Raw genomic sequence first — 21,540 nt, 5'->3', positions numbered from 1 at the left:
CTTATGTTTCTGTGCTCTTATGGGTTTTGCATTGTTTTAAAATGTCCGTGCCTGTGCTTAAAATGTGGATCCAGAGTCTTTTTGTGCTGGAGGAATGGTTGCTGGGTTCTGTGCCATGCTGTGGGCTAGGGGGTTTACCGCCCCTCGACCTATGAACCAAAAAAAGCTGGAACGGATTAATTGGTTTTCAGTGCATTCCTATGGGAAATGCTGATTTGACTTACAAACTTTTCAACTTACAAACTTCGTTCCGGAACGGATTAAGTCTGTAAGTCAAGGGTTAACTGTATATATCTAACATAACACAGTGAGGTCACTTTGTTATTTCTGCACTTTCATCCAATTTCAGTGCAAAGTAGAAGGACATGCAAATTCTTTCTAATGTAATTGTTCCTTGATACTGGCAGAAAAACCATTGATTCACTTCTTAACTGTGTCATTTGACAAAGATATTACGGAAAAGTCCTTGGCAGCTATCTCATTGATCGATGCAGAAACCATGATTTTTGCAGCAGGTAACATCAGCTATTGTGTGCAGTTTTCTGGTTTTTGTTATTAATTGAGAAACTTCACATGAGGTCCTCACTACATTTTCCTTGGTACAATCAGTTGCAGTCTCTTTTTTTTACCATTTGCTTACATTTCTGAGACTCATGCTTCTTACTTTTGAAAAATGGTCGCTCTTTTGTGGCAGGTTCTTTATGTTTAGTATCGAGACGTTTTCGCAGTTTTGACAGTTTCATGGTCTTGTTAGACAATATCTCGTAATACAACACATACTGGTAGTAGTCCCTCTTCCAGACCTGTACATGTGAAGTCAGTTGATAGATATTCCTTGCTACAATGGCGACACTTTTAAAGATGACTGGAAGAAGTTCCCTATTGCTTTGAACAGGGTGCACCCTCATCAACATCATCAATTCTTTTACGTTTCAGATTCAGCTAGCGATCCAGTCTGAGGCTCAGCCAAAATGTATGGTTACACAATACACGGTGCCACTCAGCATCATCCACTTGCATGTTCTCTCCATGTGCAGAAATATCAAACAATTATTGGCTACCAGATAATTATTTCGATAACCAAATTTTACTTTTCTTTGTTTTTAATGGAGGCAGTAGGTTAGAAAAGCCAAGAAACAAGCAAGGGAAATTAAGAATTTGTTCTATGTTTCCTTTCTTTTCTTGCATTCGTTCATTCGTTCATTCGTTCATTCGTTCATTCGTTCATTCGTTCATTCATTCATTCATTCATTCATTCTATTTTAACTGCAAAAGATCATAACATTTCTTCAAGCCTTTGCAGACCCACTGTGAAGACATCACGGCCCCTCGGGGGACCTAGGCTGTAGAAGGAACATGCCAGCTAAACAAGGTGAAACTTGGCAAAGTGAGAAGCAAAAATGTATGTCCTCCCACTTCTGTATTTCCCTTCTGGCCTCTTTTGACCTCTTCCTACTACACTCTTTTTTTGCTCCATCTCTGCCTTTCTCTATATGTGACAGTTCCTTCTTTCTCTCTCTAACATACCTTTTGTATGACCTTCTGTCTCACTTCCTGACTTCCCACGCTGGAGACTGCCTGCAGATTTTTTACAAATAACTCAACTGAATGCTTGGAGAGGGCTTTTGAAATTAGGCTGGGAGGGAGGGCAAATTATATTACTTGGCTGGCTGAATGTGGCCCAGGGAATGCCTAGGCCTGAGTGCCTTTAATTTAATGCATGCACATAGCATTTAAACATAGTGTATTGCAGCTTTTAATTTTATTTATTTATTTATTTATTATTTATTTATTTATTTAACTTATATAACTTTTTAAACTATATCAATGGCAGAGAGACAAATAGAGATGACTTTATGACTTTGCTGGGTATTATTATTATTATTATTATTATTATTATTATTATTATTATTATTATTATTATTATTATTATTACTATTATTACTATTATTACTATTATTACTATTATTATTATACCTTGTGATACAGTGGTTAAATTACAGTACTGCAGTGAAAACTCTGCTCATGATCTGAGTTCAATCCCAATGGATTCACGTAGCCAGCTTGAGGCTGACTCAACCTTCTACCCTTCCAAGGTTGGTAAACTGAGTATCTGGCTCTCTGAGGTGAGCAATGTGTAGCCTGCATAATTAAATAGTAAACTGCCCAAAGAGTGCTTTAAGCATTATTGGGTTGGTATCTAAGCAGCACACTTTGCTTTAGGTAGCCAGAATAATGTAAAATGTACATGTAAAAGGAAGAACCGTGCGATCAGCTGGATTTGAATATCTAAGACTAAAGATCTGAAACCTGGAAAATGGACCCCAAAGATACCTGACACCCCTAATTTTGGTAAGCTCAAAAGACCATCACTGGAGGTTTTCAAGAAAAGGTTGGACAGCCATCTATCCGGGATGGTATATGATGTCTCCTGCCTTGGGCAGGGGGTTGGACTAGAAGACTTCCAAGGTCCCTACAATGATTCTATGACTTGAGGTGTGTAGAAGCACAAAGCAGTCTTTAGATGGGAAAAACCTTAAACTCCTTCAAAATAGCTCAGGGGAACTGAGCATGTTCATGAAACTGCTGGCTCATGGGAAGGAGGCAGAAGATGTGAAAAGAGGGCAATTAAATTGAAGAGATCATTGAAGTCTGGCAGGAACCCTGTGCAACCGTTACAACAGCTTACAGTCTTTTGTTGGAGCACCCAGTTGTTTGTATTATTAATCAGGTTTCTTTTTCAATAAATATGTTTTCCAACATAGGTTACCTAAGGCTGGGAACCACTGGGTAGAGCAGAGGATTAGGAAGGCCCAGCCAAGACTTCCTCAGAAGGAGTTCCATAGCCTGGGAGCAATCCTTTCTTGTGTCCCCACAAAATATGCTTGTAAGGCTGGTGAGGTTGATGGAATGGCCTCTCTGTGAGGCGAGGGGACTGAAGCTCTCGCCAGAGTGTCATCCTCCTCTAAGAAAGAGCAAGAGGTACAGACAGATTCTCCAGCTTCCTGCATTGTGACAGTGCAGCAGGGAGTAGATACCCAGAACCTAGAACGGGGTATAGCAAAGATATCAGTGTCTACCCAAACCGGGACTGAGAAGGCAGGAAGGTAAGGGGCAGACCGCTGGTGGAGGCGGGAAGTGTAGATATAAAAGGGAAGAGAGATGACATACCAGGGAGTTGGGAATTGATTTGGATTGAAGATCCCTGGACAGAGAAATGTTAAAAGGTCTGGCTGCCTTGAGACGAGGCAGATTACCAACGGAGGAGAGGCCTGCCTCCTAAACCCTCTTATTGGGGGGAATCCAAAGCCAGAGAGTGGCCACGGAGGTTAAGGGAGGAGAAAGAAGCAGTGGAGAGGGAGGAACGAGAAAGAAGGGCATGGCGTCTGGAGGAGGCTTGCCGGAGGAGGTATTCACCGGACCTTGGGACTCAGTATCCGAGAGAGAGAACTCCTTCAACTTGGAAGGGAGAGATGAGGAGAACCTTCCCTTGATCAACACTGGTTTAGATTCACCAGACTATGAGGACACTAATCCTTTCATGAAAGGTCCATGGTAGGAATCTGGTTACAACCCGTTTTTGCAAGACTTATGGACACCCTCGTTTGACCCGTTGGCGATGAGAGATAAAGTTGTTGATGAGTTCAAAGTTGTAGAACCCACGCTGAATGTACCAATAAATCCCAGTTTTGAATTCTCAAAGAAAGAGTGTCCCGTGTTTGTGTCTGACCAGCCAGAGGCCCAATTCGAACCCTCACACTCTCCTACTGACCATCCAACTACTACTCCTACCTACCAAGCTATCTATCCAGCTAAAGCCATTGTTTAATTCATTTCAGCTTCTTTTATAATGGCTGGGGCAGAGGATTAAGGCTGACGAGGTCCATGCTCTGGCACACATAAAGCAGTCTTGGTCTCTCAGCCTACCCTTGCTCACCAGTTGTTTTTTATAGAGTAAAAAGTGTGCTGCTGTATACCGCCTCATAGCACTTAAAGCATTTTCTGGGCAGTTTACAACATAATTATGCAGGCTACACGTTGCCCCATCCCCCAGGAGCTGGGTACTCGGAAGGTTGGAAGGCTGAGTCAACCTTGAACTGCCTACCTGAATCCATTGGGATTGAACTCAGATTGTGAGCAGAATCTTGCCTGTACTACTGCAGTTTATCCACTGTGTTGTGAGTTTCCTAGATTTTCAAGGAGTCAAAACTTTGTACACTACCTTAAGGTTTTCAGAGGCGAAATCAATATCAATGCAACAATTACGTAACTTAAGTGGACTTGTCTATGAAAGCTCACATTAAATTATAATAGTATTTAAAGTGCCACATGTTTGTGTCTTTGTTTTGTTTTGTTTCTTTGGATTTTGCCTGTTATATTTTGTAGTATTTGCAGATCATGACGCACCAGAAGCCATTTTTAACACTTAATCTTTTTTTTGGGGGGGGGGGATTGGAATCTTGTTAGTTATGCCTGCGCAACACAACTCGCATATATCCCAGCAGCGAATTGGTGCAAGTTATCACAGGCATTTGCTGTTGCTCGATGAGTCACACAGCTTGGTGCATAAGAGCAACTTGAAGCAATTCACCTCCAACATCTACATCAATTGTGTTATGCCACTATAAAAAGCAGTTAAAAAAACCCACTAGGATGTTGTCCAATATTTCTATGCAATTGATTTAAAAACAGAAAGCAAAAAGCACTCCAGGAAAACTAATAATACTTGATCACAATGCAAAGCAAAGAGACCAGCACCAACAATAACCACATTATTGTCAATGTTCTCATGTAAAGGATTTGTGGCCTTGTTTGTACTGGAACCCTCTGGGTCAACTGACAGCTTCATTTTATTGCTAGATACAAAAGAATAATTGATTCGATATACAGTACTGGAGAGTCATATTTTGATGGAGTCATTTATCTTTTCTCTGATGGCTTCTTTGGTCCGTTTGTTAATAACATTACTTCAGCTCTTTCTTGGGCTTTCCAAAGAGCTCCCAACAGCCTTACCATGAATTCCGAGTGTCCCAAATCACAAGCCAAGTGTCAAAATGAAATAACCACATTATTAGAGTAGGTAACCACATTTTAAAACAATACAATACTGTTTCAAATAACAACATGAAGAACAAGAAAGCATTTTCCTTCCCAAGGATGTAAATCCTTGCCTGTCTCCTGCTAAGAACAAATAATAGCAAACCATATATAATTATGATAGCTTTCAGGGGTTAGAAGTACAGAAGGGCTAATTTTCATCTTATTGAACAACCAGCCAATCATTCTCTGTATGCTCCATGTGTGTGCTTTACTTCCCATAGGCAAAGGTCTGACATTTGTGCAGAGATTGGATATACAAATAAATGGAGACCGTGTGAGACACACACACTTTATCTCACTCTTGCTTCGAACTAAGGAAACTCATTGAGCTTAAAATGTCCCCAGTAAGAAGTATCATGGAGTTGAGACAACAAAAATCCATAAGAATGAAGAATGTCATGAGTACAGTATTCTTTACATCCCTGTCTCTTTCCTGCTACTAGGATAAGTCAGCCCTGAAAGAAACTATTTCAGGATGTGGGAGACTTGCAGAATCCAGAAGACTGGCACATTTTTTTCCAGGTAGACTTTGGATATCCTCTGGTGAAGCAACATGGTTACTGACAAACCCTCCTTGCTGTGGGAAACAAACAAGGTGGTAACGAGGTCTTTGTGTTTTAGGGTTAAAACAATAAAGAATCTCATCACAATTTAAACATTAACAAATTTAATTCTCTTCAGGAGCATTTTCATTTCTAATTGGAAGACAACTGCTGCACTCATCTTCTTGACTTCTTTTGTTAAAGCTCCATGTGTTTCACAAGGTAAACCCAAATAGTTCAAAGTAAATAAATCACTGGAAGTGATGGACCTTTCAGGTAACCATGGTTATTATGATCGTGTGGTCTTCCAGATGTAGTTGGACTGCAGTACCCATCTGCCCCCATCAATGTAGATGAACAGTAAGGGATACTGGGAGCTGCAATACAGCATCTGGTTGTGATACGACATTCCTCTTCCTTGCTGTAAATGTACAGTAAGGTAAAGGTAAAGGTTCCCATTGACAATTTTGTCCAGTTGTGTCCAACTCTAGGTAGTGGTGCTCATCTCCTTTTCCAACCCACAGAGCTAGCGTTTGTCTGCAGACAATCCTCCATGGTCACGTGGTCAGCGTGACTAGACATGGAATGTCGTTTACCTTCCCATCAAGGTGGTACCTATTTATCTACTCTCATTTTTGCATGCTTTTGAACTGCTAGGTTGGCGGGAGTTGGGACAAGCGATGGGGGCTTACTCCGTCGCATGGATTCAACTTTACAACTGCAGGTCTTCTGACCTTGCAGCACAGAGGCTTCTGTGGTTTAACCCGCAGCACCACCACGTCCCTTAGAAGGAGCCAGAGACCATGCTATATGTAGCACTCACTATTATAATTGTTGCTGTTTAGTCGTTTAGTCGTGTCTGACTCTTTGTGACCCCATGGACCAGAACACACCAGGCCCTCCTGTCTTCCACTGCCTCCCGGAGTTGGGTCAAATTCATATTGGTCGCTTCGATGACACTGTCCAGCCATCTCGTACTCTGTTGTCCCCCTTCTCCTCCTGCCTTCACACTTTCCTAACATCAGGGTCTCTTCTCATGGGATGGCCAAAGTATTGGAGCCTCAGCTTCAGGATCTGTCCTTCCAGTGAGCACTCAGGTTTGATTTCCATTAGAATGGACACTATTATAATAGTGTTCACTATAATCTATGTTTTTCAGCACACACAGCTTCTAACCAATCCCCCATAGATGTGGGGTCCTACTGTTTTGTAATAGTGATTGGTTTATTGGTTGGTTGCTTGATTTTGGATGCTTCCATTATACGGTGACGGTTTTAAACAGATTGCTAGTACTTTTCAGTATAAAAAAGCAGAACCTGGCTAATGGCACCATCATAGTACTCCAGCAAACAGAAAGAAGATTCACAATTGAAGGAAAATATCAAGAAACAGATTTGATTGTATCCCTACTGAAGAGTCTTTTTAGTAATAAAAAAATCTGCCCCCCTTTTTTAGAATTATTGCTATTTCTTCCAGTTCCTAAAATAGTGACTTTTTTCTTCTATAAAGGAAAATAATAACATGCTTAAAACATATTAGGAATTGAGAATAATTTAAAATAACTTTATGTACCTCCCACAGCAAAGCACAAACTTCCATGCTTTATCCTGAATATTCTGATCTAGTTCCTGACTGCTGCTTCTTCTGTTAAATCAGTATGTTTTGTATTTGGAATAGGTAGTCCCAACAACAGTAGATCCATTGAATTAAAGGCATTTAAAGTCTTGATTCACCATACAACAATACATATATATCATACACCAATTGAGTTCATAATTTTGCTCTGATTAGAACTAGAAATCTGAATTCAGATGTGGCATATTTAAAAACAAAACTGTCCAGAAGTAAACACACAATGGAAAAATCTCTCAGTTACTCTTCCATAATGCTTTCAGATTTTTTTGGAACATCAAATTCTTTCCATTCTAAATACAAATAAATTTTCAAGTTCAGGTAATTTTTAAAAATGAAATAAAACATGCTCAATGGTCAAATTTGATGGCTATACTTATTCCCAGCATGGAAGGGGGAAAAGCTACATATGCTCCCTTTACATGAGGCCCTCAGAGGGGGAGAACCCTAATTAAATATAACTATTAAACCTGGGTAGATGAATGTCTTAGTTTACATTTCTCCCACATTTGAATTGTTTAACCTCAAATTCTTTCCATCCTGGAGATGAAGAACTTTGTAAATTTTGGTAAATTCTTTTTTCCCCTTTAATTGAAATGAAATTTCCATCCATTCCTGCACATGAAGTTGCCTCATATTGGTGTCTTTTGTACTTCAGTTCTTCAAGTGTAGCTTACACTTGCAATAGCATTCCAGGGTCTTTGTAAGGGGGTCTTTAGGGATGCGAAGATATATCACCAGAATATCTCACACTACAGTGAGACACCAAAGGAAATGAGACGTCAGCAGGGTTTATGCAATTTGGGCAAAATATCTTACAGGTTTCCTCTCTCTCTCCAAAGCTGCATTCAGAGATGCAACAGGTCCAAAAGGGAAGGCTGATTGCTTGCAAAGTCTCTCTGTCTGTCTGAAAATCAGAAGCCAACTTGTAGGCACTTCAGTTTTTAATTTTTTTTTCCTCTTTACATGTTATGTAATCTGCTCATGGAGGGTCCCGGGAAAATTGGCCTATGATGCTACCAAAGTCATGGCCCACCCTGTATTCTGTCTTAGAACATCTTGAACTCTGGCTCCTAAATTAGGCTTTGTTTTTATTTCCTATCTGATTTCTGATATCCTGATTTAATCCCTTGTTGTAGAAGGCCAAACTGTCCTAAATTGGCTGGCTCATGATAATAGAAGTGCAGTTCCCCTAAGTAAATCTCTCAATTGCTAACTTGGCTGTTTACATCAGCAAGAGAGTCAGCTGTTATTCCAAATGATACATGCTGGTTCAGTTAAGGAGCCAAGTTGACTCAGAGATACTGGGAACTGTGCTCCCAAAAAGTAACTTTTCTAAGCTACTTAAGTGATCCTTTTTCCTGTTAAGAATTTATGAAGTTTCAAATAACAAACTCTGTATTTTACTGCAGGAAGTTATGCTTCAAGACCTGTTTCCAGCTAAGAACCAACCTAATGGTTCCTCCTCTAACTGTTATTGGCTTTTCTATATACTGTAATCCACTATCTTCCCCCAATTAATACATTTACTTTGGGGGGAGGCTGAAGGTAGACAACAATAATGTTTAGCTCAACATCTTCCATTTGGGACAGTTCCATTCAATTTTATAACCCTACCTCACTGCAACAGGAACATGAAAAATAGCCAATATATTACTAATTGAATAGAAAATAAAGATAATCAGTAATAAATCAGTCCACGATCAGTCTACATACATCTCCACATAAATCTATGAAAATGACTCATAGATCCACTCATTTAATATCAGTAGACTTAGACATATAAATAAATACAAAGTTCGATGACATTGTTTCTGTTTTTATAAGTGGCTTCTGAAGCAAGTACGAGAAAACTCCTTGAGATTCTTCAAGCTTTCAAAAGGGGCCACTCAAGAAAACGGAATGGTTTTCAAAGAGAGGCAATACAGTTTTGAACACCATTACATCTTATTCATGAAAATGGAGACAATCAGATGACCTGAGCTTATGAAGTCCATCCTCTTATCTCTCCTTTCTTAGAGACAGTTGAGGTCATTGTTTCTCCTACTTGGATGTAACAATGGATCATTGTTGGGCAAAGGTTGTTGGGCATCCAGTGATATAGGCTGAAATATGTGTGGAGGAAAATAGAGGTGTGATTGTGGGATTGCTTAATTATGGGCCTTCGTGATAGGCCATTGTGGAGTAATTATTTCTTCATTGTAGAAGCAATTCGACTGCTTCATTATTGGTCATCCTTTTATTTCCTCAACATCAGCTACTATGTTATTGCACTTCCAATGGTAAACAAAGGTCTAGAATGCTTTGAAATTGTATAGCCAAAGTAATTTTGAATTGTTACACAGGGTCCACCATACCAGTGTACACATGCTGAACAGACAGCATCCTACTGGTTAGTATTTGGATGGAAGACCATCAGAGAATACTGGGTGCAGTCAGGGAGAAGCCATGGCTCAATGGTACAACACAATTCCAGTTTCACTTCCCAGTATCTCCAAGAAGTAGGAGAGAATTCTGCCCAAGATCCTGGATTACTGCTGCCAGTGAAAGTTGATAATCCTTAGGACGAGGCACATGACTCTGTATAACCCCCCTCTTTTTTTGCTCTTGCAAGATTATCTGTTTTCTATCCCCTGTAGAAATACAGTGGTGCCTCGCATAGCGATGTTAATTCGTTCAAAAAGAAAACCATCGCTATGTGAAACCATCGCTATGCGAAACACCATTTCCCATAGGAATTCACTGAAAACCGGATAATCCGTTCCAATAGGCTGGAAACTCACCATTCAGCGAAGATCCTCCATAGCGCGGCCATTTCTGGTGCCTCTTAAGCAAGGAAAAACAGCGGCCGGCCATTTTGTTTACCCGGCGGCCATTTTGAAACCCCCCCGCCCGGCTTGGATCTGACCCCGGCAGCTACCTCAGCCGTGGCTGGACTCCCTAGAGTCCGGCCATGGCTGGGGTAGCCGCCGCAGCTCGGATCCAAGCCGCGCGGGGGAGGGTGGTGGGATTGGAATGCCTTTCAGGCATCCCGGGCTTGGATCCCACCCGCCGCCGGTTAGGGTAACTGGCGGCGGGTGGGATCCAAACCCGGGATGCCTGAAAGGCATCCCAATCCCACCACCCTCTCAGCCTGCCCCCACAGCTTGGATCCAAGCCGTGGGGGGTCGCTGGGAGCGGACACCCCCCCACCCTGCAGCCGCCGCTTGAAGCCTCCCCGCGCTGCTTTCCCCAGCCGTTCTCGGACGTCCAGGCGTCCGAGAACGGCTCGGGTAGGCGGCCTGGGCAGGCTTCAAGCGGCGGCTGCAGGGTGGGGGGGTGTCCGGAAGGTTTCCAGGCTTTCACCTGGAAACCTTCCGGATACCCCCCCACTCTGTCCCCGCTGCTGGTAGCCTGCCCGGGCCGCCTACCCGAGCCGTTCTCGGACTTCCAGGCATCCGAGAACGGCTCGGGTAGGCGGCCCGGGCAGGCTACCAGCTGGGGCTGGCTGACGCTTCGGAGGGGCCGCGGGGAGAGGCCTCCCCGCAGCCGCTCCGAAGCGCCGGCCAGCCAGCCAGCATTCTCCGGGCGGGCGCTTCGGAGGGGCCGCGGGGAGACCTCTCCCGCGGCCGCTCCGAAGCTCCCGCCCGGAGAATGCCGGCTGGCTGGCCGGCACTTCGGAGCAGCCGCGGGAGAGGTCTCCCCGCGGCCGCTCCGAAGCTCCCACCCGGAGAATGCCTGCAGGCTGGCCGGCGCTTCGGAGGGGCCGCGGGGAGACCTCTCCCGCGGCCGCTCCGAAGCGCCCGCCGGGGGCCTATGGGGGAAACATCGCTATGCGAGTTTCCTCCATAGACAGCCTCGCTATACGAGGCAGTAATTTCCCCCGGAAACCCCCTCGCTATGCGAATTCATCGTTAAACGAGGCATTCGCTAAGCGAGGCACCACTGTATTTACAATAGAACTTAACACCAAACATAACCCATAAATTACTACATGTGAGATGGAACCACTCACCCAAGACTCTCAATGAATATTTTTTACTTGTGAATTTGGTGTTTCATCCATTATTTCTCTTTTTTTCCATATGTTTGACCAAGTGGACTTGTCCATAAAAGCTCACATTAAAATATAATAGTTAGTCTTGAAGATGCCGAAATGTTTTTGTCTTTGTTTTGTTTCTTAGGATTTTGCCTTTCGGTCCAGTGTCAAGGCTACACGGTTTGGGGGGCCAGCGTGTGAAGTGATTTCTGTAGGGACAGAAGGCTTGCTTTAAGGGAGTTTGTTTCCAGTGAAGCATCCCTTTCCGGTTCAATCAGACACAATACGTTCTCACTGTGCGATCACACCCACAGTCTTTCAAGAACTATGCGTTGCCGATATTACACTTTGTGACAAGAGAAGCTATGTTCGCAGTTGAAACACAGACTTCACCAGAAATTAGGTCATTTGGCAAAGTCATTGTTGCAAGGATATTTTATTTAGAAGAATCCTTGGCCCTCTCTCCACCAGACACAGACTCACTTCACTTCAAAAGGGGCAGCATGGGACAACTGACTCATTGCTGGTATGGAACCACAACTGTGTTCACAACACTTATTTTCAAGAACTAGGCCATGGTCCCTCAGTAAAATACATTAGGATTTTGAAGTGGGAAGATGTGTCCCTTTTTTAAAGTCTTCTCTTTTTTCATTTAGAAAATGGAAGTAAAACAATTGTCATCCAAGCCAGACAGGCGGCAGTCCTAGGTGGACATGAAAGAATCACACAAACACACAAACCTTGGAAGTAAAACAGGCAACAGCTTTACGGATAACAGCTGCCACTAACAGCTTATATGGTGCTTATATGGATGATGGATCAATCTCATCCACTGACCCATCTCCCAATTAATGTTATGACCAATGAAACTGGAAACTGGAGTTAATGACATGGGTGCTTGCCACTGTGTGGCTCCTTCTGGCAACCCTACAGGGGAGAGTTCACAGTCTCCTAAAAGGGAATCCACTAGGGAGGGCCAAGGGGTAGCTCAGCCCTACCCCATCCACTCCAATCCATCCTCAGGCTTAGAACCACCTCCAAAAAAAGCTGTGATAGAGTGTACAACCAGTTTTACTTGATAACCAAAATGCCCAATACAACAAAGGGAGAGTAGGTGGGAGAAGATGTAGAACTCTAGAAATGGTCCAGATTTGAATCGTCCAATCCAGACCATGTGTGGGAGGAGATGCCCACTCCCAATGCCCTGATTTGCCAGAGGGCTGCCACACCCCCATGTTGCCACACTGACTTCTGGGAAGGAGACAGCTAGCGTCCAAAATTGTGGCCACCATGTTGCCCTCATTTGCAGCTCCCTCCTGGATGACAAATACAGCCTCCCAGTGAGTCAGGGGTTGTGGCTTATACTGATTGATGCCTTAGTGTATATCTTATTGCATCATCTTATGGTGCACCATACAACTCCTTAATTAATGCAAAGGCAGAACAGAAATAGCAATCTGAATTTCTAAATTTTTGAAAGCATTTATTGGTTTACAGCTATTTAAAATTTCAAGTGTTGACGGAGACCATTTTGAATTGAGGCACGAAAACTTTATGTTTCTCTAAAGAGTGCATGGATTGAAGATGTTTGAGAAATGCTGATTTATAATATACAAGGAATCAAATCTCGTCTGTAAATGAGCAATTATTGATCTTGGGATGAGTTCCTTTTCTATTTTTTGGTCTTGCTGTTGTTAAAGAGACTGGATGCAGTGAGAATTAGAGGGTTGTTCTTTTTTTAACTTTTAAAAAATCAAGATTTTGTCCTGTTTGAAACATTGCCTCACTGAGTAGGCTGTAGCTGTCAGTGCTGAAAGTTTACCATTAGCTAGCAGGACGTTGTGAATGTAAGATGCATAACTCCTTATGTCTCCCAGGAAGACAGATAAAAACTGTTATTTAAGTTGCTATTGAATTTGGCCTAAAGTGATACACGGAAGCAAATACAGAGTCTGCTTCCTCACTCCAAGGATTTTGCCAGACAAGGAGGCCAAAAATAAATAAAAAATAAAGCTTTGATAACCATTACTAATGGTCAAGAGGAGTTCCTGGGACATTGATAAGTTGCCAAAGAGTTTTGCTTAAAGTGAGGATTTAAGATGAATGTGAGCATTTCTGCCCAAACGAAAAGGATTTTAATATGACCAGCAATAAATAAATAAAGGAATTAATTAATTAATTAATTAATTAATAAAAATAAATTAACATTCAGATGGGTACTACAGAGTGCTATTTGGGGAAAAATCAGTTTTGTCTTCAAAGCCGGTTTACTCAGAAGTAATGACTTTTTTTTTAACAGCAAGATCTAAACTAGTAACTTCCATAAGAACATTAATGATGTGCTTTTAGAAACAACTGTCAGAATAATGGCACAATAACTAATTCAAGGATCCCTACCTGGGCTCTTGAATGCATCTCATATCATATTTTGAGGACTTGGTTTTATTCTCACCCACTCCAACTCATCAGAATCATATGTGGAAAAGAAAAGAAAAGCTCTGTCAAATGATCAAGCCGCTGCAGAGCCACGCTTCAGCAGCGTGGCTTGCCTTTGCCTTCTTCCCCAGATGAGATGAGACAGTCTCGTGTGAGTAACTCTGGGGAGAGGGGGGAATGGTAGGTTATTTAGGGGCCATTCCCCCCTCCTCTTCCTCTTCCTTTGATGACATCCCGCCCGCCTGCCCTATATTCTAGTGTGAGTTTAGCTGGTCACCTTTGGGGGCCAGATAGGAATTTTTTTACCCATTTCCTGATTGGCCTTTGGAGGCAGGGATTTTTCACCTATCCCACACTGGAAGCGGTATGCGGGCACTTTGGTGGAGGATTTTCAGCTTCAGGCTCTTTTGGATGAAACCAATGCCCTGGATCCATTCCAGTCGGGCTTCAGGCCGCACCACAGCACAGAAACAGCACTGCTCGCACTGTTGGATGACCTGTTGAGGGAGGCTGACAGGGGCAAAGTGTCCTTGTTGGTCCTCCTCAATATCTCAGCGGCCTTCAATACCGTCAACCATAATATTCTCCTGGGGAGGCTCTCCGAGTTGGGAATTGGTGGCCTGGTGCTTGCCTGGCTCCAATCCTACTTGGGGGACCGTCCTCAGAAAGTTCAGCTTGGGGAGAGTGTCTTGGCCCCGTGGAGTCTCAATTGTGGGGTTCCACAGGGTTCGATCATCTCCCCAATGCAGTTTAATATCTATATGAGGTCGTTGGGTGGGGTCATCAGGGGGTGTGGGGCTTCGTGCCATCAATATGCTGATGGCATGCAGCTCTACATCTCCTTTTCTCCAACCACAGTGAATGCCTTTCTGTCCCTTCAGTGTTGCCTGGAGGCCGTACTACAATGGATCCAGGAGAATGGGCTGAGGCTAAACCGGGACAAGATGGAGGTCCTGAGGGTGGGTGGCCCCTCCATTGGCAGCTTGGGAAACTCCCTCACTTTTTTTGGGGGGGTGACTCTCACCATGAAGAGTGAGGTTTGCAGCTTGGGATTACATCCGGACCCAGCGCTTACCATGGAAACCCAGGTGGCATCAGTGGTCCATCTGTGGTGTATTGCCCAACTGTGTCCATATCTTGATAGTGGGGCCCTAACCACTCTGGTCCATGTGCTTGTAATCTCGAGATTAGACCACTGTAATATGCTCTAATGGGGCTACCTTGGAGATTAATGCGGAAGCTTCAAATGGTGCAGAATGCGGCAGCCAGACTACTTAGTGGAGCGAGAAAATTCCAGCATATCTCTCCCATTCTGGCTGCTTCACATTGGCTGCCCATTCGTTTCCACATTGACTTCAAAGTGTTAATGATGACTTATAAAGCCCTAAACGGTTTAGGACCTCGAAACCTGGCAGAACGCCTTCTCCCACCTAGATCTACTCGAGTCACTCGCCAGAGCCAGGAAAGACGGCTGAGGGGCCTGACACCGAGAGAGGCCTGAAAAGAAAGAACAAGAATTCGGGCTTTCTCGGCGGTGGCCCCTCAACTTTGGAACAGCTTGCCCCCAGAGATCTGCTTGGCACCCTTGGCGGGTGTCTTTAAGAGTCAATAAAAAACTTGGCTCTTTATGCAGGCCTTCCCTCCCACCAATTCTTGATTGTATTTTCTTGCTTTTGTTGTTTATTCTCCCATCTTGATCATATTATTATTATTGTAGTTTTTAATTGTTATTTATATTTGTTCGATGTCGTGAGCCGCCCTGAGTAGATTTCTGTCTAGAAGGGCGGGATATAAATCCAATAATAAATAAAAATAAATATCCCATAGCCGGGTTTATCGCGGTCTTCACAGCTATGAAAGCTCGGGCCAGGAACTTGCCCAGTTTTTTGTTTGTTAAAGCATCCATTCAGACCCATGTGTTCAAACCTCAGTCCGCACTACGTCAGGACCCCCCTTTGCCAAAGGATTGGCAACATTAATTGTTTTCAATAAAGTGTGGCCCATGTTTAATCCATAATTCTGGTCTCACGTCTTTATTTGGGGGTAGGGGGGCAAACGAGAGCATAGAATTGCAAGCAATTAACTTTAAGAATCATAGAAAATGCATGGGAAGCGATTTCTTTTTCTCATCGTGTTGTATACACGTTTGCTCAACACGTGCAAAATGATTAGAGCATATACCTTTGTGTTCCCTCTTTGGAAAGACTTCACATTTGACAGGTGTTGCTGTGATGAAATAAAAGTTTTGCTCATTTTTGATGACTAACAACTCCAAGATACATTCAGTCTTGTTATGAACTCTCTGGTATCAGATATCTAGAGAAAGCATGGGGAATCTTGCCAAGACAGACAACTAGTACTCCTCTGAAAATCTCATCCAAGCACCCAACCACTCATAGCATTATCCACTGCTACTGCAACTATCAGTATTCTCACTAATGGTGCCACCAGCAAGACTTTCCTTTACTACTACCAACACTGCTACTATTATCATACTATGAATGCAGAGATAAGTTTCTGTTTCATAAACAAGCATTGAAAAGTAGTCATAGCAGAGAAGAATTCTTTAGAAATTCTATAGTGCTGGAGTTCCTTCCCCATGGTGCATCATCAGACCCATCAGATTGTCCACCAGCAAAGAAAAGTTTCCCCAGGGAAAGGGGGGAAAAGAAGAAGAAGAAGAAGAAGAAGAAGAAGAAGAAGAAGAAGAAGAAGAAGAAGAAGAAGAAGAAGAAGAAGAAGAAGAAGAAGAAGAAGAAGAAGAAGAAGAAGAAGAAGAAGAAGAAGAAGAAGAAGAAGAAGAAGTTGTGAAATTGTGGCAGAGGCAACAACTCACCTTTGTCACCTCACCAAATTTTCAAAATCAAAAGGAAGTTTCTGGCCACTTTCTACTTTCAGCCCCCCACAGTTTTCAAACATTTTTTTTCTTTGTACAGTTCCCCAAAACATTGGGGCCAAAGTCCTTAAACCCATCCAAGTAGCCTGCCTTGCTGAAGGGGAAATCAGAAAATAACTAAAATGATGATGATGATGATGATGATGATGATGATGATGATGATGATGATGATGATGATGATGATGATGATGATGATAATAATAATAATAATAATAATAATAATAATAATAATAATAATAATAATAATAATAATAATAATAATAATAATAATATACATGTAAAATAACTAGAAAATTTAAATGTTTAATAAGCAAAGGAACAAATATAAACTTACCCCGTTTTTGCAAAAGTTGCCCAATATTTCAAAATAGATCTGCTCAGTGTTTCCTCTGCTTTGGTATAATTCACTTTTCTCTCTAGAGGTAGTCCGAAGACAAACTCTATTTCATAACCATGTGGAACCCCCATCCACTCCGGCCAAGCCAGTTTAGAAGATCTGTGCTCAAAGAAGTATAAGAAACCATTGTTCCCGGACTTCACAAAATATTTTATGAATTCCACCACAGGGCATATAAAATTGTAGTCCCCTATGATCTCACCCATGGCATCACGATAATAGAAAGGATTCTGCTCAACTTCCCCGTCCGTATAGTGAAAAGCAATACTTTCCAGCCCAATTTCAGTCATTTCTGGAAAGGCAAATTTCAAGCTGGCCCAAAATTCGGTTTCGTTGATAAGACTGTCAGTATCTTTACTGAAGCCTGGTGCACCATACACCAGAAATGGTGCCCCTTCATCTTTGTTGATGCCCATTAATATCTGTGTTTGTTTAAATTTTCCACTCTTCAGTAAAGTGACCGGTTTATCAGTGAGAAAGTCACCATCGACGACTGGAATGAAAGGCAGTTCCAGAAGAGAGCTGGATGTTAAGACGGTGCCCTGTTTGTTAAATATATCCTGGGGATCTTTGTTTTGAAGGCAAGAAATGATCTCTGTTTCATTGTTGCTCATGCAGTGAAGGACTTGGGCAAGCGCTAGAGTTCTCCTCCTAGCTTCAGTGGGAAGAAGGGTACCCCAGGGGGAGTTTCCAGCCCCACTTTGCATGATTGCTCTAGTGAAGAGAGAATGGCTTTGAGGAGAAAGAATATGGTGGGCAACACAACCTGCTCCAGCACTCTCTCCAAATAACGTAACACTCTTAGAATTGCCACCAAAAGCTGCTATGTTATCCCGGACCCACTGAAGTGCTAGCCGTTGATCAAATAACCCTACATTTCCTGGAGCGTCTTCATTTCCTGGCAAAGCCAAAAATCCTAAAGCCCCTAACCTATAATTCATCGAAACAACAATGACTCTCTCCACTCGGGCTAGAAACTTGCCATCATAGACATACAGTGACGACGTTCCAGTCTGGAAGCCACCTCCATAAATCCATACCATGACAGTTGCATTTTTAGGTTTTGGGGAAGGAACCCAAACATTGAGGTAGAGACAGTCTTCACTGAGGTTCGTGTTTGGGTTCCACATCTCCGACCCAACAAATCCAGGGAAAGTATCATCTCTATTCTGAAAACAAGAGTTTGCATGTCTGGTGGCATCCCAGATCCCACTCCATGGTTCTGGAAGTTGAGGCTTCTTGAACCGAAGGCGACCAATAGGTGGTGCTGCATAAGGAATCCCAAGGAAAGCAGTTACTGTTCCACCAAGCACGGGCAAATTAACACCTCTCACCCTTCCATTCTTAGTGGTAATGATTGTGTCATCCTCTGGGAGCACCTTCTTCACAAACATGCAGAGCAATAGAAACGAAAGGAGAATTCTCATTTGGCCACATGCCCCATTAGCATGCATGGCAATTCCTAAAATGAAGAAAAAGAGTGAATTTAAGCAGACTCCAGAAATACAAGGAACTGTTCCATTTGGAAATATGACCTTAATATCTTAACAACCTTGGAAGACAGTCCAGGGGAAATCTAGAGGAGACAATCTCAAAGGCTTCTGCAAAAATGGGAACTGTGGTTGAGCTATTCTAATGCATCTAAAACCCACTGATTTTTTTGGTAAAAAATTCCCCTAGTAGGAAGGCCACTCATGTCAGATGAGTGAGGCAGCAAGAAGGCTGCAGGTGCAGTGGGGCTACTGGTCCACCATCTTATTTCATATCCTCAAGCCTGTCTTCTGCTACTCTTCCTTGCTGTTGCTCTTTTAAGCTGTGGTGTAGGGAAATGTGATTCAACCTGGGACAAAGCTCTGTGTGATCATGCCATATGTTGGAAATTTGCATTTAATAATGAACAATTCCACTCCCACCAGTCCTGGGACATCTTCCATAGGGCATGAAAATAACAGTCAGAACACTAGGCTAGCAGAGTACTCTTTCACATGTCTAGAGAATGAGTTCTATGTTGGATATGGAATTGTTCTTCATCAAACAGGTCAGCGTGGAAAAGACCACAAGCAAGTAAAAAGATATGAAAAACATGAATGTGCATGATTCTACATGCACATGCCAGTTCAATTTAGGCAAAAGATAATTATATCAGAGCTAATGCTACCAATTCTGGCATCCAGGTCTTTGCTGCTGTATCGATTAAGCTTGGACTACATGGGAGTGTCAGAAGAATCTCATGGGTCTGAATGTGCAACACCTATATTGGCTCCATGCTAAGACTGCCTGTTTTGTAATTTCTTCTGCCTGGGAAGGAGGAGCTGAAAGAAGTATATGCATTCTGGACATGCAGGTTCATAGCTTTCCAACAGCTCATACCAATGAGTGGGTTCAAACTAGAGAATGGCATGAAAAAGGTGGTTCATGGTTTGTGGTTAGCTATGAAACATGAACCAACCAGAAAATCAAACTGCAAAAAGGTTTGGTTTTTTTTATTTGTGCCGGTGGTGGTGGGGTACCATGTCCTGTGGCTTCACCACCACTGTGGCACCACTTCCACACCAGCACTGCTGCCAGTGCTGCCATGCAACAGAATCCCAAGGAAGGTAGGAAGATGATAGGGACAGCAGAAAGGGGGGAGGGGGCATCCATTTTGCTGAAGTAAACCAAATCGAGTGGAAAAAAGTTCAGGGTTCTGTTTCATTTTGGCAAAACTGGTAGCAGGAACTGAATTATGAACCAGTCTGGTTTGTGTTTATGTATTTTTCTACATGTTTCACTTCAGTTTATGCCCATCTCTTGTTCAAACCTTTCCAAGGAGCATATCATTCTGTTCTGTAGATTTCAGGACCCTAACTCAGCGTTTCAAGTTGCTCTACCCAAGTTATGTCTATGAATGCTGCATTGGAAAGAACTGATTTTGTATCTAGGAGAATGGATTTCTAAAACTGGCCGTGCCTTGTTGTGTACTTGAGAAAAGCTAGAAGATTTTGTAAAATCCATCTTGTGCATTTCATCAAAAGAGGAGGGACAAATAAACATATTTCATTAAAAATTGTGTTTCTACACTAAGTTTGGGAATCAACATATTAATAACTATTTCAGATTTCAGACTTTGACCTTGGCCTTAAGAAATACAAAGGGAAAGCCTTCCCAATAATATTGCAAACACTTGGGTATTCACAGTAATTTCCCCTTGAAGGAGAAGGAAAGATATGGGAAAGGATTCTGTGTCCTCATTACCATCATTTTAAACCGTCTGCTCTTGGTTATTGAGAAGTATTTCTGTCCTTAAAAGGAATGGAGTGAATTTCTGTGTGAAATACAGCTGTGCAGCTCATTTAGGGCCTGTTTTGCTTGTTGCCTGGTCCAGATTGAAAGCTGAGAGTAGAAAATAGGAGCATTTTTGCTTGAAGTGCTTCCTAAGTATGAGAGCATCAAAGGAACTGAAGGAAAGAGGGGGATTATCACAGACAATATTTCACAGATTCAGTTGAATGCAAGAGCAAATAAGAAGCCACCATATACATGCTGAGTTTTGAGGGAAAGGATTTAAACTAATAGTAGATCTTGTGTAAAGCCTCTTGCGGTGTTCATAAAGAACTGTAGAACATTATCTAGCATTAATTCTGGCCTTAAACTTTACTCACTTAAGATCTTACAAGAACCTGCACATCTATGAACTTTATGCATACCAGGTGTTCTATAATGAACAAACTGCTTTGGAGTATCTGTAAAATGCTTGCACGGGCGTTTGGTACAGGCACAGCTTTGGGTACAATTTATCATGTGTTAGGGGCACATGCAGGTAAGGATGAAATCCATTTATTGTACTAATTTGTTAGGTATAGTCCTTGAGTTGTGAAACAGTAAAATAAAAAAGATCCCAACAACCTGGCATATTGATAGCCAGGAACTATTTTTTTCTAGTTGAGGCAAAAACAATTTAAATGGGCAAAATCCTGTTCCATCAAGTTATGCCAGCATAAACCAAATCTGACAGTGGTAATATTTAATTTAAATGAATAGAAAGACTTGTGGCACAGTACTTAAACTGCAGTATTGAAGCCAAAACTGCTCACGACCTGGGGTTCAATCCCAGGTAGCCGACTCAAGGTTGACTCAGCTTACTATGCTTCTGAGGTCGGTAAAATTAGTGCCCACCTCACTGGGGGGGGAGAGCAATGTGTACCCTGCATAATTAACTTGTAACCCACCTAGAGAGTGCTTGAAGCACTATGGGGTGGTATATAAGCAGCATGCTTTGCTTTTGTGTCTGTAGGACTCCCTGGAGCAGCCTGTGGGTGTATTGGGATGGTGGGAAAAGGCTTTCACAGTGAAAAAAAATCACTTGATCACTGCCACCAGGATCAAGAAAACCGGTGACAATTTTTGACTATTAATGTTTCCCTCAATCCCGAGGGTCCTGAAGACTTGGAATCCAAAGGGGAGGTGTAACGGGATAGGAAGTTTTAAATTCATTGTGATTACTTATTTCCTGCATCAAATCTGGTTTATGTCAGTCTGA

General features: G+C 42.5%; 1 protein-coding gene across 1 annotated transcript in view; it reads right to left on the bottom strand.

Annotated features, from left to right (window-relative positions):
• Positions 1-21,540, bottom strand: part of BCHE (butyrylcholinesterase) — an 87,811-nt gene that overhangs the window by 43,923 nt on the left and 22,348 nt on the right. Inside the window, exon 2 of the mRNA XM_072996161.2 lies at positions 16,959-18,483. Within this exon, the coding sequence (XP_072852262.2) occupies positions 16,959-18,483 (1,525 nt within the window). The remainder of the gene's footprint in view (positions 1-16,958; positions 18,484-21,540) is intronic.

Source organism: Pogona vitticeps, chromosome 3 (assembly GCF_051106095.1).
Source record: "Pogona vitticeps strain Pit_001003342236 chromosome 3, PviZW2.1, whole genome shotgun sequence".
Taxonomy (NCBI): Eukaryota; Metazoa; Chordata; class Lepidosauria; order Squamata; family Agamidae; genus Pogona; species Pogona vitticeps.
Note: the sequence above shows the minus strand (reverse complement) of the source record. Positions and strands in the feature narration are given on the sequence as shown.